Source organism: Paramacrobiotus metropolitanus, unplaced genomic scaffold, assembly GCF_019649055.1.
Source record: "Paramacrobiotus metropolitanus isolate TYO unplaced genomic scaffold, Prichtersi_v1.0 Parri_scaffold0000284, whole genome shotgun sequence".
Classification (NCBI taxonomy): domain Eukaryota; kingdom Metazoa; phylum Tardigrada; class Eutardigrada; order Parachela; family Macrobiotidae; genus Paramacrobiotus; species Paramacrobiotus metropolitanus.
Window position 1 is genome coordinate 52540 of NW_026570504.1, and position 17383 is coordinate 69922.

The 17383-nt window shown below is 42.2% G+C and overlaps 2 protein-coding genes and 1 long non-coding RNA gene across 6 annotated transcripts; 2 read left to right on the plus strand and 1 right to left on the minus strand.

Moving 5' to 3' along the window:
- Positions 1 to 2522: 2522 nt before the first annotated feature.
- Positions 2523 to 8820, minus strand: LOC129601837 (actin-interacting protein 1-like). The gene is given in 14 exon segments (XM_055500746.1): positions 2523 to 2939; positions 3311 to 3461; positions 3888 to 4058; positions 4118 to 4316; positions 4958 to 5132; positions 5247 to 5334; positions 6072 to 6305; positions 6376 to 6459; positions 7048 to 7125; positions 7186 to 7325; positions 7328 to 7513; positions 8207 to 8297; positions 8366 to 8487; positions 8558 to 8820. Coding segments are annotated over 14 exon segments (1845 nt in total). The 5' UTR covers positions 8577 to 8820; the 3' UTR covers positions 2523 to 2832.
- Positions 8821 to 9427: 607 nt separating this feature from the next.
- LOC129601838 (skp1-protein-hydroxyproline N-acetylglucosaminyltransferase-like) lies at positions 9428 to 13299 on the plus strand. 4 transcript variants are annotated; one of them, XM_055500748.1, is made up of 3 exons: positions 9428 to 9537; positions 11064 to 12039; positions 12629 to 13299. In XM_055500748.1, the coding sequence occupies exons 2-3, from the start codon at positions 11123 to 11125 to the stop codon at positions 12942 to 12944; spliced, it is 1233 nt and encodes a 410-aa protein (XP_055356723.1). In that variant the 5' UTR covers positions 9428 to 9537; positions 11064 to 11122; the 3' UTR covers positions 12945 to 13299. The 4 variants fall into 4 exon arrangements, with proteins under 4 accessions (XP_055356723.1, XP_055356726.1, XP_055356724.1 ...); XM_055500751.1 differs by having other exon boundaries at positions 9472 to 9537; positions 11102 to 12039; XM_055500749.1 differs by lacking the exon at positions 9428 to 9537 and adding an exon at positions 9729 to 9796.
- A 2352-nt stretch (positions 13300 to 15651) lies between these two features.
- Positions 15652 to 16346, plus strand: LOC129601844 (uncharacterized). Its single transcript, XR_008692291.1, has 3 exons — positions 15652 to 15765; positions 15971 to 16083; positions 16241 to 16346. It is a non-coding gene; the product is annotated as an uncharacterized LOC129601844 (long non-coding RNA).
- Positions 16347 to 17383: the final 1037 nt, after the last annotated feature.

The following is a 17383-nucleotide window of genomic DNA, read 5'->3' on the forward strand; positions in this document are numbered from 1 at the left end:
ACGAAGGTTGGGTACACGCCATTGAAGCGTATGGAGATGTCGTGGCATCCAAAAGGACTGACCCGCAGTGAAATTCAACATCAGCTGGTAGCCAGGTTTGAACTTAGATGGTCGGCAGAACAACCTCAACTGGTCGACCCGAAGCATTAGCCTAAACCGGATCCCAAGTCATGGAAAGGAAAAATGTGTATGATGGGCGATGACCTGGACTTCGTCCTCAACAGGGGGTTTTTCCTGAAGCGATTCACCATCGACCAGACTCGGGAAGGTGAACGGTATGAGGCCTGTAACCCTTCGAGACATTAATACGGACATTTACCGAAGCATCGCCCGACCTCGAAGCAACAGAATGACTCGACCGACTCTCCCCAGGTTAACCGGGTGGAATCGACGAATACGGACACCCAGGATGAGGAGACGTAGAATACGTCGGAGGAGTCGCAGAATCGACCTCCTTCATAAGTACCACATAAATACTTACGATTACCGACCTCTTCCGTGGACACAACAGAATGTCATCATCTACCTCAACAGGCACCACATAAGTGCCTTGGACCAGTTCGAGAACCGACCTGGCCCGACCGTTGCAATTATAAGATTTAAACGTGTAGAATAAAACGCATCCGAGAAGCGGGTCGTTAAACTTTTCTTTTAACAGCCGCGAACGGAGCGTACACGATGGACTGCCGATATTGCAGAGAGAACTCAACTCCGCAGGGCAACAGACTCCCATGCGCGAACTGCAGAAATCCTTCTCGGATGAACATACCCCACAGGTCGGACGCCGAGATGCAATGCAAGCAGCGCTGTTGTACATAAACGTCGTCGCTGGGAACATAAGCGCGTACCGATGCTTGGCTCGCAGCGAACGCCTGATCAACCAATTACGAGCCCACGAACAAGACTACCTGGCGGAAATTCAACGCAACCGCGCCTCTGACCCAGGTTGGACTCACACAGTACCACCGATATTGACTAACCAACTTCTGGAAGATCGTCAGCAACAGGACATGAGACGCCAGAACGAAGAGCGTGCGAAGATTCAGGCAGTCGACGACAGGATTGCCAAAATGAAAGTCCATCCGCCTTCGTCGAAACATGAACCAGAAATCGCCGTTCGGTTGCAGCAGCCCACACAAGGCCGCTCCGACTCTGAACAACTGGTTCACGACGTACGAGAAGTGGTAGTCGGAGACATTCACAGACCTCTTCAAACAGCATCAGTTCAAATGATGATGCGAGCGGACGATGGAACCATGAAAATGGTCACCCTTTTCCCTGCAACAGAAGAACAGATGGCAACGATCCCCCAGAAGGTCGTTTCAGTGGTCACGCAAACCCAGCCGTCTGTTTCCCAGCAGATTCTTCAACCTGGACCTTCGGCACAACTAGCTGCCCCTTCGGCGACTCAACAGCAGCGCGGACCCGCCAAACCATTGGCAGGACATGACTTTCGACATAGGCTCGTACACGATGCTCGACACAGAATCGAGGAACGACGATCCTCTGCCGACCAGAGTAACAGCGAATCAACCAGACCTTCACCTGGTAAACGGTCCGGTCCGGAAGAATCCAGTATCGGATTGATCGTCGACTCAGCGAGCAAGTCGAAAACGAAACTTCGTCCCACCTGAACAGCAACAACAGAAGCCGGAAGCTCACATGGCGGAACCGGCCGATCAACCCGAAGAAATGAATGTCGAGGTGGCGAATCAGATGGTCCAGATGCCGACAGCGCAAATTCCAAGCCAGGACGACCCTCGTTACGACAACGCCCGACGACAGGGAACTGTGGCCGTTATGCCACACCCGAATGAACGGACGAATGACATCATGAACACTTTGGAATACGAAGAACGACACCGACCACAAAATTGGCGGATGGTAGAAACCTGCGTCAATTCCTCTTCCGATCGGGCTTTCAAACCAGATTTCAACAGAATAATTGGATGGGCGAGTTCAACATGACGGACCACCCCAACGTCGATTATTAGATCAATCGAGCAAACGCCTTGCCATCGGTGACTGACCCGGCACTGCTGGACATACTTATGTCCAGTCCGGAGAGGACGAGCATAAGTCAGCTCGGACATCAAGAGTACGCACGCGATCAACTGGAGAGCGTGGCTCAGTTCGTCATCACCGACGCCCACCCGGCCTTTGTCATCGCAGCAGCTCGAGCGGCCCTGGACTTACTGCAGTACCTGCCGGAATAAGAACCAGGACCGGAGGACCGTAACGCGACCAACAGCGATTCGGATCCGACCCAGAGCATGTGAGAGGTACGAACCGGACCACCGCTCCAAATAACTTTGCGGAGCTCGGATGAATGCCTAGAGGCTTAAAGTTTGGATACGAGTCCAGTCTGCGCATCACATCACACTTGTCTGGACAGCACGACGTTGCCGCCAGCACTTCTTCCTCTACATTTCATTACGCGATAGAACATGCTCTCAGACACTTGACGTGCTGATTTTCATGCCAGTTATTGGCCTCTTTGTTCTTTCTCTCCCGTAATCACGCGGTATTTGCCCCCTTTATTTGTCAAAAAAGACTTCTGTGAGCTCCCTGCGCTCGCCTGTTATACTACCGTTCAGAAAAACAGTGAATAAAAAACTGTAAGACTACTAAACGAAACTTAAAATTACTGCGACGCACAAATTTTCTTCTCTGCTCAGGAGCACGAAAACAAAAATGTTAAAAATTCCCACGGATGGACACGGTGTGTACGCCGCAAACAGCAATGACAACATGCATTAGAAAGGAAGCTTTTGGTATTGAAGGCACACTACTGGTGCAGAACGGACACTGACCCTCCCGTGTTCGGCAGCTTTAGGGCGTAAAATTCCAAATCTTGACGTGACCATCGTGGCCCACACTGACGATGGTGCGGTTGTCCAGCCAGTCTACCGCGTTCACCTGGCTCATCGGATGAGCGCCTAGAATTCATTAACTTAAGCAATAAAAATATGAATATATACTGATAATAAATTTAAACTGAATTAAAATATTATTAAAATACATTAATAACAAAATAATATTTTTATTGCTGAATCATTCTTAAAAAATCGTCACTGTTGCGGTTAATTCAAATCATAACCAGTTTACCTGTAGTTGACTACTAATTAACTGCCATTAATAAATTTAAAATAATCCGTAACTACTAATGATTTAATTTTATTCTTTTATTTTGATACGTTATTATTACGAGGAGCTTAATAATTTTGTTCAAATCAAATAATTCAATCTGCTTCACTAGAGCCAAACAAAAGAAAGCTGTTATAACCCTATGGAGAAGGTTAGCCAGTACCTTTGACAATGACGTGTTTGTGGGGATCGTCCATGTACCAGACGATGAGATTGGTGTCTAGACTGCCGCTGACGACGAATTTACTGTCGGGCGACCAGGCCACGCAGTTGACGCGGGCGGTGTGGAAGCCCCATTCCGTCTGGTGCTTCTTCTGCAGACCTTTCTTCCATTACAATTCTACTTTTAATTATATAAATCAGATAAAATTTTAATAAGAAAGAATCCACGAAAGCGTGTTTTTCGTGTTATTAAGCGCTTTTCCATTATTTACAGTTTACCCACCTGCTTTAATCAACAGTTTTTGTCAGCAATCATTTATTTCCTTATCTTTAATTATTTTTCGTTTCGAATTCGTTGATGTTGTCATTGCATTACTGACATTAGGTAAAGTCCAAAAAATCCTTATTTTCGACTCTCACTTTTGCAAACTGCTGTTGGCTCTTCATAACCGCGAAATCATATTTTATTTGGAAAAAGATAAATCGATTCATTTTTCAGAAACTATTATACTAGTAGTAATAATTTCATTCACTAAAATAAAATTTCAATACATAAAACTTCTATTTCCATAACAGACCTGGTGATCGGGTAGGGAATACACGATGACCTTCCGGTAGGCATCGCCGGCCACCAGGTACTGCCCATCGGCGGAATACGCCACCGCTGCAACGGCGCCGCCATGGTTTAGCGATTCCTTCTCCTGGACAAGCTTCCCGTTCTCCAGCGTGTACAGATGTAACTTGTTATCCTGCCACAAATAACCCCAGTACATTTTCCAACAACAGGACGGGTCTCTGAAACATTTACCGTATTTCCGCCGACGGCAATCTCCTTGCCGTTCGGATGGACGGCCACACAATTGGGCTCGTAGCCCACATCCAGGCTGGAGACGATCTTCCGGTCTTTCACCAGCAGGACGTGCTTCATGCAAGCCACGGCGGCCAGACCGTCTTTGGCAGCGGTGGACACGTGTTTGGGCATCGACGGCAGTTTGATATCAGCGCCACTGTCATATTAAGTCGACATGTCATGATTTCATTAGATAGCGAAAAGAGAGCTCAATAACCGATGAAGTACAAACAGTTTTAGGTGAAACTGGTTTCGAAGGCAGAGAAACTTGAAACTGTAAAATACTTAGGTAGCTTACTAAATTTCAGAACTAGAAAATTTAAACAAATTATTATAGTAAAGGAACTCTCTTAAATAAATCGTGCTTCTAGGGAATAAATTCGAACAGTTTCAGATTCAAATTAAATTTATCTAAAACTAAACGATATTGGACATTTTACTGCAAAATTATTTATCGAATTTCCCCCATCGATTCCGGTTTTCTGAACAAACAATAATTTAAATATTACCACATATTTCGTTTATGTTTTCGTGTTTCCGACTGAATTTATTTAAATTTCATAATTTTTTTCGCTTCCTTCACTTAAAATGACTGCTAGGCTGAACCTAGTTTCAGCAGAAAAACCATTTTCCAATCCAATCAGATTTTTTATTTTTTTTATTCGATTTCGATTATTTATTTTGAACTCCAAATTATCTTCGAATTGCTTTACGTGCAAGAAACCCCAATGGTTGGTCAATTAATCAGGAATACAAAATCCGAAAACATCACAAAGTGTAATTTCATCCTCAACTTACGTGAAGGCGTGATTCTGGAGATCGGCATGCTTGACTAGATCGTCCATGGCCACGCTGACCAGCTGGCCGGGTTCGGTGTTCTCCAGCAGCGCCAGACTCTGCACTTGGCTGGCGTGCGGTTTAGATTCCCCGCCGGCTACACGGTCGTTGTCGCCGTTGTCCGCGTTCCAGTATGCTACAGAACACATTTCCCGGTAGGCATATTTCCCGTAAGAAACCAAAAACGTTGCGCTCTAGGCCGAATAATTCCCCACCAGGCACAAAATAACTTAACTGCGCAAATACTTACTGATCGATCCATCGTGGCTGCCCGTAAACATCTCCGCTGGCTTCTTCCGCTTGTCCACCGCCAACGAGGTAACCGATTTATTGTGCCCCTGCACACAACAACAAATTTCCAATATTATCAACTATACCCAATTTATGAGTCGGCACGCAATTGTTGGTTATTCAGAACCATTAGAGCGAAAAACTATGTCTATATACATAAAAATAAGTGCAGTATATAGTTGTACAAATACAGCAATAACAATATAAAGCATGAATGCCGTTACGAATTCCTAGCAGCAGATTAGTAATGCTTGATGGAACAACGTAAGTATTCGAATTTCATTTATTATTTTACAATTAACCATACCTATTATGTTCATGTAATATGTTCAATAATATTATGTTCAATAATATTATTCACTTTAATTACAGAATTAGCAAAAATTAGAAAAAAAATTCGTACGATTCGTATCATATTAAATCGTGTTATGATATATCGTATTATGTATATCGTTTCATATTAAATTCGTTGCTCATAATTTTGTTAATCGTTATTGTTATGGCCGAATTTATGTGAGGGAATTGTAAATAAATCAACTCAATTGTTTAAGCTAAAAGGAGAATAATTATTTTTCATTTATTATTCAAGAGTAATCACACTACTTCAAGAAATAACATGCTCACTGGTAAACATGCGAGAAAATAATTTTCATATCGTATTTTGATGCGCGAGTTACGAAATAATAATTCTGCGGATCATTAATCGTATCTTGTGACCGACTCAATTATATTTGATTTTCTAACTGGATACAGCAAACTACTGGCCCGAAGCACGCCGGCATACCTTAATAATTCGCAACGGTTTACTGGCATCGTTCTTATCGAGGTAGTAGAGAAACCCAGCCAGCGAGACGGAGAGAATATGCGCTCCCTGCCAGAGACATCCCAGCTGCATACTCTCCAGATCCTCCCCGAAACGGTACTCCTGCACCACCTGCCCCGTCGACACATCCCACAGCTTGCAGCTCTTGTCGCCCGACGCCGAAATCAGCTGAGTGTTGTCCGGACTGAAGCACACCTGCGCCAAAATACATGCTACAAATCAGCTTCCGACTGAGGAATTTTATAATGAAATAAAATTACAGTACCGCGTAAACGCCACCCGCATGGGCTTTGTTCTCGCCACCCAGCTCCAACAGTTTTGTCGCTTCTTTCCCGTCGTAGATCACAATCTGGCGAAGTAACATGTACATTATGAAAAACGGTAACAGCAAGAACAAACAGGTTCTAAAATTCAGGCAACTACGGTAACCTCAGCAAATGATAACGGTTATAACTCACTGTAGCTGCACTTCAGAAAATCAGTTATAACGGTTTGATGACTGATTTTCCGGCATTTTTCATTACCGAAAAAATCGCTCACGAAACTCTTTAAGAAGCATTGCTACGATTGCTAAAATCGACTTTTTCAAAATTTTATAAAAGAATAAAAATAATTCAGCAGAGGAACGCAATGTACTTTCACGAAAATTAAGAAAAAGGAGGCCAAATAACATCATAGAAAATATCTTCACTGGCTCCTTACAACGATATTCTAGCATTTTTAATCCCATGAACAACCCGAAATATTTCTATTATCGAATTTCTTCAAATAAAATTTTTTAATGCGGATAAAAGATTCGACAAAAAATGGCATAAATGGGTTTTTTATAATTAAGAAAAATTATAATTATAATAACATTTTCTTAATAACACAATCCATAATATAATAAAATCATAATAAACAATTTTTAAATGGAATTATCAATTATCGCAAGTACCTTCCCATCAGCACCACCGCTGGCGAATTTCTCACCATTCGGTGAGTACCTCACGCAGTTGACAAAGTTGGTATGATCCTGTAAGTCAACCAACAATAATCCCAACCCGACTCAAAAACCAAAACAAATGCTCAATACATTCAGCGTCTTGTCGAACTTGAAGGGCGGCCCCTGGAAGTGGCCGACGGAGGTGTCCTCCGAGCCGGTGATGACGCGGAAGGGCCGCGCCGGGCGGAAGTCGATGGAGTTGATGGGCTTGCTCTGGCCGGCGATCTCCCGACGGAGGTGCCCGTGTCCGCCATGAACACGTGCCCGAAGCGCTCGCGGCCCTCCCCGCCCACGGCGATGCGCTGGCTGTCGGGGGACCAGGCCAGATCCTTGATAGGACCGCCGAAGGGCTGGAATTCGTTCTTCAGCAGATGCTCTTTCTGGGTGGTGTCCCAGATGCGCACTTTTCCAGCGTTGTCTGCACAACACAACAGCAAGTCAACGCAACAGCATTGTGTTACAATTCTGTGTAAAGTAAATCCATAAATCTCATTTATTTAAGGGAGTAATTTACACAACAGAAACCTTTGAAAATTCGTACAAAAAATTCACTCTTAAAATTTGGTTCAACCTAAAACAAATTAATTTTCAATTAAAAAATTAAAAAACTTTAATTTAATTACAGAAGTAGAAATACATAATCAGGATACACAGAACAATCATTATCTAATTATTTAAAAAAATTACCAAATTGTTATGGTTTCGTATTTTTATACGGGTTTAATTTTACATTATGTAATAGCAGTTTGCGTTCTTTCAAATAGAGCATAACATCCCTAAAAAATTCACAAAAAGCCATAAAAAGATCTTAAAAAATCTCGCAAAATACTGCACAAAGTTAATATTACATAATTATCACATAACTGTATAATAATGTTTTACTTCTGGTTTGTTTGTGACAAACAAGCCAGAAAAAATGCTCAAAAGTTCAAAACGACTAAAATCGCAAAACCTTTTCTGTTTTTATTTTGGTTGCTCGAATTAATCAATTTTTGTTGCTTGAATAATTAGTTCAAAATACAATTTTGGTATGCTGTAGGGACACACAGTATAAATAGGAAAGACATACTTCCATTAAAAATTTTAAAATAATGTTCCTCGTTCGTTTTACCTGCGGAGGCAATGTAGAATCCACTGGGTGAGTACTTGGCGCAATTAACGATAGTTGAGTGCTCCGTGTACACATCACAGATCGCTGGATTCTGTGCAAAACACCGCGTCGTCAATACAGCCAGCAAATCTTAGAAACCCCAGAGAACGGCGCAATTACCGCGATATCCCGAATGATGACGCTGTTGCCGTTAGCGTAGAGGAAATTCTTCCCCTTGGGATCCCCACCGAAAACCACGGGCAGACCGCGTTGGGTGCGCGGTGTCGCGGCGTAAATACTCCCTGCGTAAAAGAAGCAATCAAATAGTTATTATCCACACCTACAACCACCGCGATAATCATGCAGGCTTACGGGATTTGCAAGAAGACATGCTAGGAATAATAATATTCACTCAAGGATTTCTGATCTGCCTCGCAGACTAATCAAGCAGCTGCACACAATTTTTAAGGAGATATTGAGGAGAAACGGAGGGGATCGATGGAGAAGATGTTGTTTGTGGAGAAATGGATGATAAACAACGCTGTCGACGATTGACGCTGGGCGACTGCTGTTCAGTGCTGGCCAAAAATAGCCAAACGCTGCTGCATGAATGTTTATGCAGAAGTGCAGAGGACGGCCTTGTCGATGTGTTGTGGGTGGTCATGCATACTCACGCTACACCGCTGACTCACTGCAGTCTGCAGTTACTGTAATCTGGCCGGAAGAGTGAGACACATGTAGCTGGCTGATGGGTGCGGTTGGATCTATGTTCCATCTATGCAAGCGCAAGCCACTCCAGTTGGCGATGTTACGTAAAAGCCAGCGACCAGAGCCGGAGTGTGATTTGCTGATTTCCGGTGGAGATGCTCTAATCTTCGTCTAGTGCGGCAGTGCCAAAAAGCTGCAGTGCCGTATAGGAAATTTTCTCTGAAGAATCCTGCGTAATTCATAATTTTCCTTGAAAAAAATTTGCCGTTGATCACTTGTCTGGAAGAGCTGTACATAGAAAAAGCTTGAGTGCAAGTACCGTACACACGTCGCCGTTAATATATTATCTGTAGCTGGCATCTTTTAGTGCGCCCCGTATCTCTATAAATGCTAACGATAAGATAATACTGCACAACAGCCTATAAAAGCTGCTGTTCTGTAAAAGCTGGGATGACGGGATGCAGCAGCAGCTTGTAAAAGTGGAGATCATAAACGGTGCTTTTACCAAGGTATATCTGTATAAGAGTGCCCTGCTTTTACGTTTTAACTAACTTAACGCAATTAGTAAGGTGGATCTCCGATTGTGACGACGCTTGCTCATCCTAATCGTCCTTAACGCAACTCACAGCATGTTTAATGACAAGGTAATACAACAAACGGAGCAAGGTTTGGTGAAAGAAATTTGGCAAAATGCAACAAGTGGTAACAAGCGAGTTCATTAGCGCTAAGCGAGTTCATTCAAACTACTGCGCATCTGTTCTATTGAAACTGAACGCAGTAGACATCGGTATTTGCAGTTCCACAGCCTTGCGAACAGCATTCTGGAGCATAGCACCACATTATTTTTGTGACCGTTTACTGTTTATTCATTTAATCATAACAATTATTATGAAGCAATTTGCGGTATATTTATCATTTTGTGACGCTTAACATTTAATAACGCCCCCCTGGGCGGTAAATTCGGGGGGAGGCGCTATTTTTCAAACGAGTTGTGGGAGGGGGGCTTATTACGGAGGGGGGCCTTATTACGGGGGGAGGTGCAAATTCGATAGTTACGGTATCTCAGAGTCGTTTTATTCATTTATTTTTGCTACATAGTTTTAAAATCTTATGCTTTTACTCTGGAGATGATAGGCAGTATAAACATTAAAAATGCTTGGCATATTTTTTGTACTTTAAGTAACCTATAATGTTTATGTTCCTGTTGATTACGGTACTATATATTCACGGCACGAAATGATGATAAAGTCTGCACCATTCTTTAAATTATATTACCAAGGTTGCGGCGAAGTAAAATATTAACAACGCAAATTTAGCAAAATGAAGGGGCTATCTTATCGTAACTTTTGCGGTAGAATAATTATTTTGCCGCACCAACTCCGGTAACTGCGGTAAATGCCTCTTTACAAAGAGAATTCCGGCAGACAATGGCCGGCAGATTACTAGATGCTTTGTATGTATTTAACTATTTTAACGCAAAGATCGGCAATAGCCTGTTGCTGTCACTGTGCGTCGCAGCTTCGTATTTCATATGGAACCAACATTGTTTAGCAAAAACGTAAAGGGTGAAAATAGCACCGATTATGCGGAACTACTTACTTGCTTACTCTTTAATTTTCCTATGGAAATACTCTAATAATACAGATAGAAGTAAATATTTATAGCAGTGAAACTTTTTTCGAGGTTGTGAAGCATTGTAAAAAAAAATTATTATGTATGTTTAACAGCACATTTATGTTTTAATCTATATTTCTTACGTTTCTTATATTATCCTTCTGTTTTTCTCAAGTTTTTTTTCCTGTTTTCTTGATTCTTCTATTTGTTTATGATTTCTGAAGTTTCTGAAGCCAGCAGACTGTCGTCATCAAGATGTCGGTTTAGCAAACTGTCGCACAAAATCTTGCCTTTCAGTTTCATCGGGTTGTCGCTTCAACAATTGTCGGGTAAACATAAGCCGGTCAGCAAAAAGTCGTCAGTAAGTTGTCGGTCAGCAAGATAGCGATCAGCAAATGTCTGGCCGCCGCGATGTGTCGCTCGGCGTTACGGATAGAAATACACACTGTTGCCTCATTAGAGAACGGTAGCAGGGTGATTGTACTGTACTTCGCCAACAGCAGGAAACTATTCGGTAATGGTTTGTGATAGCGCAATTGTTTTTTTTTGTTTACAGTATCTGATTAGTATGAATACAACGCGGCATTTCTTTAGCGACGTTGGGTGGATTATTGAATGTCATCCAAAATGATTCGCTTCCCTAGGCGTTCTCCTTTTGGTCTCCGCCGTGCTAAGGATACGCCTAAAACAGTTGTACTGACGCTTTTGTCTGCTTCTGCGTTTGTGTTCTTGGTTTATGATTCACGTTTGTCGAGCACACCTAAAAATGCCGAAGGGATGCCAGCGGAAGTGCGTACAGTCTGTATTACCGAACAACCAGAATCAGTCAAAGGAAAGCGGAACCGTCGTTTTCGGGGTCCAGAAAGCATTATAATTTTAATTGGGAATTATCGTGATTCACGACGATGTTCGGAAACACTGAAGTCGTTGTTTTCCAACGCAGTTAATCCAGATAATCTAAAAGTTGCCATATACGACCAGATCTACTTACAACAAGGAGAAGAGCGATGCGTTGATGTGTTCTGCAACCTCGTCGGTAAAAGCAATTGTTTTCGAGACCAGATCGTCAATAAAACGGCGGACGCTGCTAACGCTACCGGTCCAACGCGCGCGCGATACGAAATAGAAAAGTTTATAGGAGACGAACAATTTTGTTTGTCCGTTGACTCCCACGTTACATTTGTTGATAGATGGGATCAGAAACTGCTGCTTGATTGGTTTGCTCTAGCGAATAAAAAGGCAATTCTAACAGTATATCCCAAATCAGCTCCCAGTTTGGTTGATGGTGCTTCCGATCAGGTTCCTTACATGCGCAATGCAAAAATAGAATCAGCCGATGCAGACGCTATGGTGCAGTACGGGTCGGCAGTTTCGATAGCAAGAATGCCCAAGCCGCGTATAATGTCGCAGTTTGCTGCTGGATTCAATTTTGGAAGCTGTGAGCACGCCAAGGAAGCCCGCAGTGACCCTTACACGCCCTTTCTATTCCACGGAGAGGAGTATTCCCGAGCTGCTCGTTTATGGACACGCGGGTAAACATAAATTCTATCAATAAGAGACCTATGAATCATACTTATCATAGTAATATCGGTACATTTATTTAGACGTTTACTCAGACGTGAAATGTGTATAGATCACAATCACCCTTAAATTTGTCAATAAATCAGTGTTATTTTTGTCCCAGAAAAGTCATAATTTGTCCTAGACTAGTTTTGTCATAACGGGACATAAATATACCGGTTTAAAGTACGTCATTTTCGTGTATAGGTTTCTGTGTTTTTATCAGCTGAGTATCAATGTACTATAATGTAATTATTTGCTTGCCGGCTATAATTTGTACGGGTATGCTTCTTTTCGTATGTTTGCTCGTACAGGTGACAGGAGTACATTATTATGCCATGGAAGTACTACAAGTTTTACCATACGCTACTGTTATTAACAATAATTCGCTAGGTATGTGGTTTGTGAGTCTGTGACGTAGTATGTAGAGTAGCTGACGTTCAAAATGGACACAAAACGAATTTTTGTATCGCATTGCCAAACAAAACAAAGTTTTTTATCGCATTTTTATCGAAAAACGTATTGGCAGAGCTTGCAGTATGTTGTTGTCCTGTATGACAGGTACGACTTCTACGCGCCTACACAGGATATTGTGTTCCACTGGTACGAGACCCGAAAAGTTGTCTGGGAGACCGACTGGGAAAAACGATCCTTAATACAGAAAAAGTCGCGCCGCCGAATCCGTTGCATGATGGGGCTTAATGTTTCCAGCCGTGATTTTGATGAGTTCGGGCTAAAAAAGTTTGGTTTAGGCAAACGAAGGACTTTCGCGCAATGGCAGAACTTCACAAAGATCGACCCAGGGGATTCATTTGATGCAAGCAAGGATCCTCAGTTCAGCAACTGTGGAGAACTATCTTTGGTTCCGTACAAATAACTAATACCTAAGTAATAATTTTTCTTTATATGTTTTCGTACCGTCAAAGTTTACAGAAAGGATTTGGCAGTGTACCAAATACTACACTGCAGACTGACACATTTGTATTATTTGAATGTGATAACAGATTAACAACCATGGTCTGCTTTCGGCTTCCTGAACAAGTTGCCGAAAAATTAACGTAAGCACATGTGTGCAATCCATACCTAATTGTATACATGTGTTAATTCGTTTTTCGGTAGAAAATAATTGGCCAGCCACAAAGTGTATTTATCTTCATTCGCGATTTCCGATTTCGTTATCTAAGCAGAAGTTCGAATAAGTATCAATAAATCTCTAAGACAGAATCGTGCCTACACTGCGCACACTTTGGTTATGCATTAAATAACTTTCACTTTTAATATCGGCAAGAGGTAATTGACCGAGCTAAACAAGGAAGTTGTACGCGTGCGGCGTGCATTAAACGGCGTCATCCGCTCTTCGAAGCACCGTTTGCAAGTCATCTCGCGATGGCGCCGTTAAGTTCACTAAGAAGAGCTGATGGCAATCGCAAAGTTTTGCGCCGAAATTTAACTGGCGGAATGTTCAAGTTTTGGTTGAATTGTATTGTTGTTGGCTGGCCGCTGCTGTTGAACGATGGAGCATTTTGGGTGGAAGCAGAAGTTTCATCTGAAACGAATAAAGTACTGTACATAACGTATTACCCTTATACTTCTGCATGAATCGTATACTTCTGTATATATATTATAGCTGGTTTTCTACCTGTTTTTGTATTTCCGTTAAAATATTTTTTGGCGATAAAAAATACTTGCAGGAAATTTTGCCGGCTTTTCGACCATAAAAAACTTGTGCCGGTGTTTTGATCACACAAAAAGTCGGTCGGCAGAAAATTCTGTCGGCGTTGTGACCTTGGCCGCTTACAGATGCAGCACTGCTGATCTACATACCGGTACGCTATAGATGTGACTGAACGTGCGGTGCGCTACTTGGTACTACCAAGGTGGTAGTACCGCGATGTACGGGCGTGCGTACATTGCGCTTAATAATTATTATTGTTCATGCTCTTTGATTTGACGCTACCGACTGACCTAGCGGTTTGTATCCGCTATCGCATGTGCCGTATATACGAGCTTGTCCAGTAATTTCTGACGAATCGATACGAGTACAGCGCATATCTATAATTATAATATACAAATTCATGACGCAGTGTAGTGGCAACTGCCATAGCCTAAACTTCGTACCACTGTGCTGTACTACTTTCTGTTGTCCCACTGTGCTATACTACTGTAGAGCGGCATTGGCTGTCTGTACCTTTAGTCCTTTACATAGAAAATAGAAAATCTCCGAACAAGGTTGTACAAGTAATGTACGGCTGATGCGAATGCGGATACAAACCGCTTGGTCAGTCGGTAGCGATTTTATGCTTATGATCTGGGCCCATTACTTCTCCAGCTTACTCGCGTATCAGCTTGTTCGTCAGCGGATAATGTTCCATCGGCTTATTGTTTGTGTTTCTGTTGTTTGCCTATTCTCGTTGCGAATAAAGACTCATTCACCACTGTCGTATTAATAAGCGGGTGTGCTTGATTAACCACTTCCCAGCCACGCTTAGCGGTATGAGCACTCTTCTCTCTCAAACTGCCCAGTGCAAAATTTATGACCACCCTCTGACCTCTAAAGGGCAAGGTGCAAAATGGCCTTCAGGAGGTCATAAAGTAGGCAAAATAGATGGCATCCGGGAGCCCCCCAACTTTGAGGCCTCTGGAAGGCGCCGCCGGATGCCAGCAAAATGGCTGTTGGTTATGGGCCTCCCAAAGGTGCCATGGCGGCGTTCCCGGTGCCTTCCAGATGGCAATCCCGGATTGACTATTAGGGCCTGTTATTAAACCACATAGTGCCTATTGCGGCACTGCCTACTATACAAGGCTGGATTATCCATGTTTATTGTAATCAAGTGTGATTTTTTAACCATGATCCATACGTTACTGGGCCATTTTATCCCCCGGATGCTATCATGCTAGCTAGTAATTTAGTGCAGAATTGCACACTCGTGATAATTGCCATGTTTTAGTTAGATAAATACATTTTGTATTTTACCAACTAGCGCAATCATCGCCAATATTGCCCTAAGTTTCCTAATAAAACTAACTGGACAATGGCGCATATTGTATGATATTTTCTTCACGTTGTACGAACGAAAGAATTTAAATTTTACGTAAAAGAAAGTAGAGTACAGTACAATTAAGTAAATCAATTTCATGAATAAATTTTGAGAACTGGAGAATCCACACTGCCAGCCGCGACAGTGTAACCCATTCCCGCGTTTGAGGCGGACTAGGCAGCAACGGCAGCTGAACTGCACTGCTGCAGTCTGTCTTTTCACTTTGTCAAGAACCTTGTCCATATGGATAAAAATTAATCATATATAAACGATTGTTATTCTAATTTAATAGTTATTACAATTATAAGACACCACAAATAGTTAACTATTAATTGTGCTTGTTGGCAGAGGGTTGCTTGAATCGCTTTGTTTGATATGTTTGCGCTCATGCATGATACAGCGATACTTATCCTTGTTATAACAGTAATAATAACACATGTGGGTTACTGCAACTGACGATGGACTACTCACTACTTTCGCGTCTGGTGTTTTTTACTCTTTCGAAACCTATAATCTTGGAACCTATATTCCTAAATCTTGTACTCTGATACTCTGGAGGCCAGACTTAGCCAGCGCTCATTTCAAGATTACCCTGAAAACTCCTCGTTGTCAGTCGCAGATCTTCATGGGTCCCCAAGTTCTGCAGCAACGGTGCTTACGGTACGACTTTATTTTCACAATTTCTCTGAATAAAGAATAATCTTTTCACTAATAATTTCGTTGATGAGCACATGTGCAGTTTATAAATTATTCGGTAATTTCGGTTGGATTGTTTGGTTTTGTTTGTCATCGTTGATTTTACTTAATTACTATGTTTTTGATTTTTCCTTTGATTTTTATTTTTTGTTGCTGATTAATTTTGCAGGCGTACCCTGTGATCCTAGGGGAAATCAAGGCCAACGGGAACTTCAACGCTCAAAGTCAAACCATTCACCACTAATGAGACGTATGCGTTCAAGGCTCATCGCTGACGCTCAGGTACATCGTACTGTAATTAATAAAAATATAGATTTTTGTCAAAATTCAAATGCAGTGAACGTTGTGTATTGTACAGTGTTCAAATACGTTGTTCATTAATAGTTTTCCCAATAACCCGATTTAGTTAAATTTCTCCTAATTGTCATTAATTTGGCAGTGCGACACTGCGACGGAGAGACGCTGGTGGGTCTTTATTGAGCAACGACTACCGCGCCCGCGACGTAACGGCCTCGTTGACGCTGGACCAGTTGGACATTTAGAGCATCGGACAACGCCGTCGGCGCCGAGCCAGAACATACCTCACCAGGGCATACTGATCCGGTTTCCGGCGGCCAGATTGTTTCTGCCCAGCAGCAGATACACCGGTACAAAATTAATTCATTTTAATTATTTTCAGTTCTTTTGAAGGATATTCGCTGCCTGCATATTATCATATTTGAAATTACTGTAATTTATCATTTTGGTTGTATGGTTGTATTTGGTTGTTTTAATATTTAATTTACTATAATTTTGGTAAATATAGATGTTTATGTCATCACGTTGGTTAAGTACGTATTAAAATTTTAATAAATTTGAAATGCAGCGGTTATTTTTTCTCGACAGGCAGTGACTTTCATATGGCGGCCCTAGTCATTAACAGCGTGTCCAGTCGGCTACGCCGTCGAGATCCCAAAACCAGCGCGGCCTTCCGGTAAGTTATTTTTGTCATTTTGTCAGCGTAGTAGTACCAATACTGAGACGAGCGCTTGTACGTACACTGCGTTTTATTTCTTCTAAAATTTTAAACACTCAGGAATTATTCGAAAATTCTTGTTGCAGGTGCGCATCGGAGTGAGTGTCAAGTGCATTTGTTGTATTCCCATTTGGACCGTTTGATAAAGTCTGTCTCCATCCAGAGCCGGAATCCGCTTATTAAACATATATCTTCCGAGTGGATATTGACACGCTAGCCTCGATTTTAATTAAATGAACTCTTGTTTATTAAAGACATGTCTGGTTTAGCTTTAAGATTTAAATAAGGTAATTATCCTATACTGTGGAGTGTGGTGGTGTTTGTTGGCTTTATAAATTTTATTTAATTTCAAACTGAATGGAAATCCTGCAATGCATTGTCCTTATTACGGCATTTGGTGAATCTCAATAAAAAACAGTACGAGCGAGCTATCCCTGCACAAAAGCTGGGCTGTAGTAGGCTGTCACCACCCTCGTCTAGAGGCCCTTATATGCACCCGGGAGGCCCAACCGCACACCTCCAAATGGCCCGTGGAGGCCTTCCGAGGGGCATTTTCTGTAACCTTTA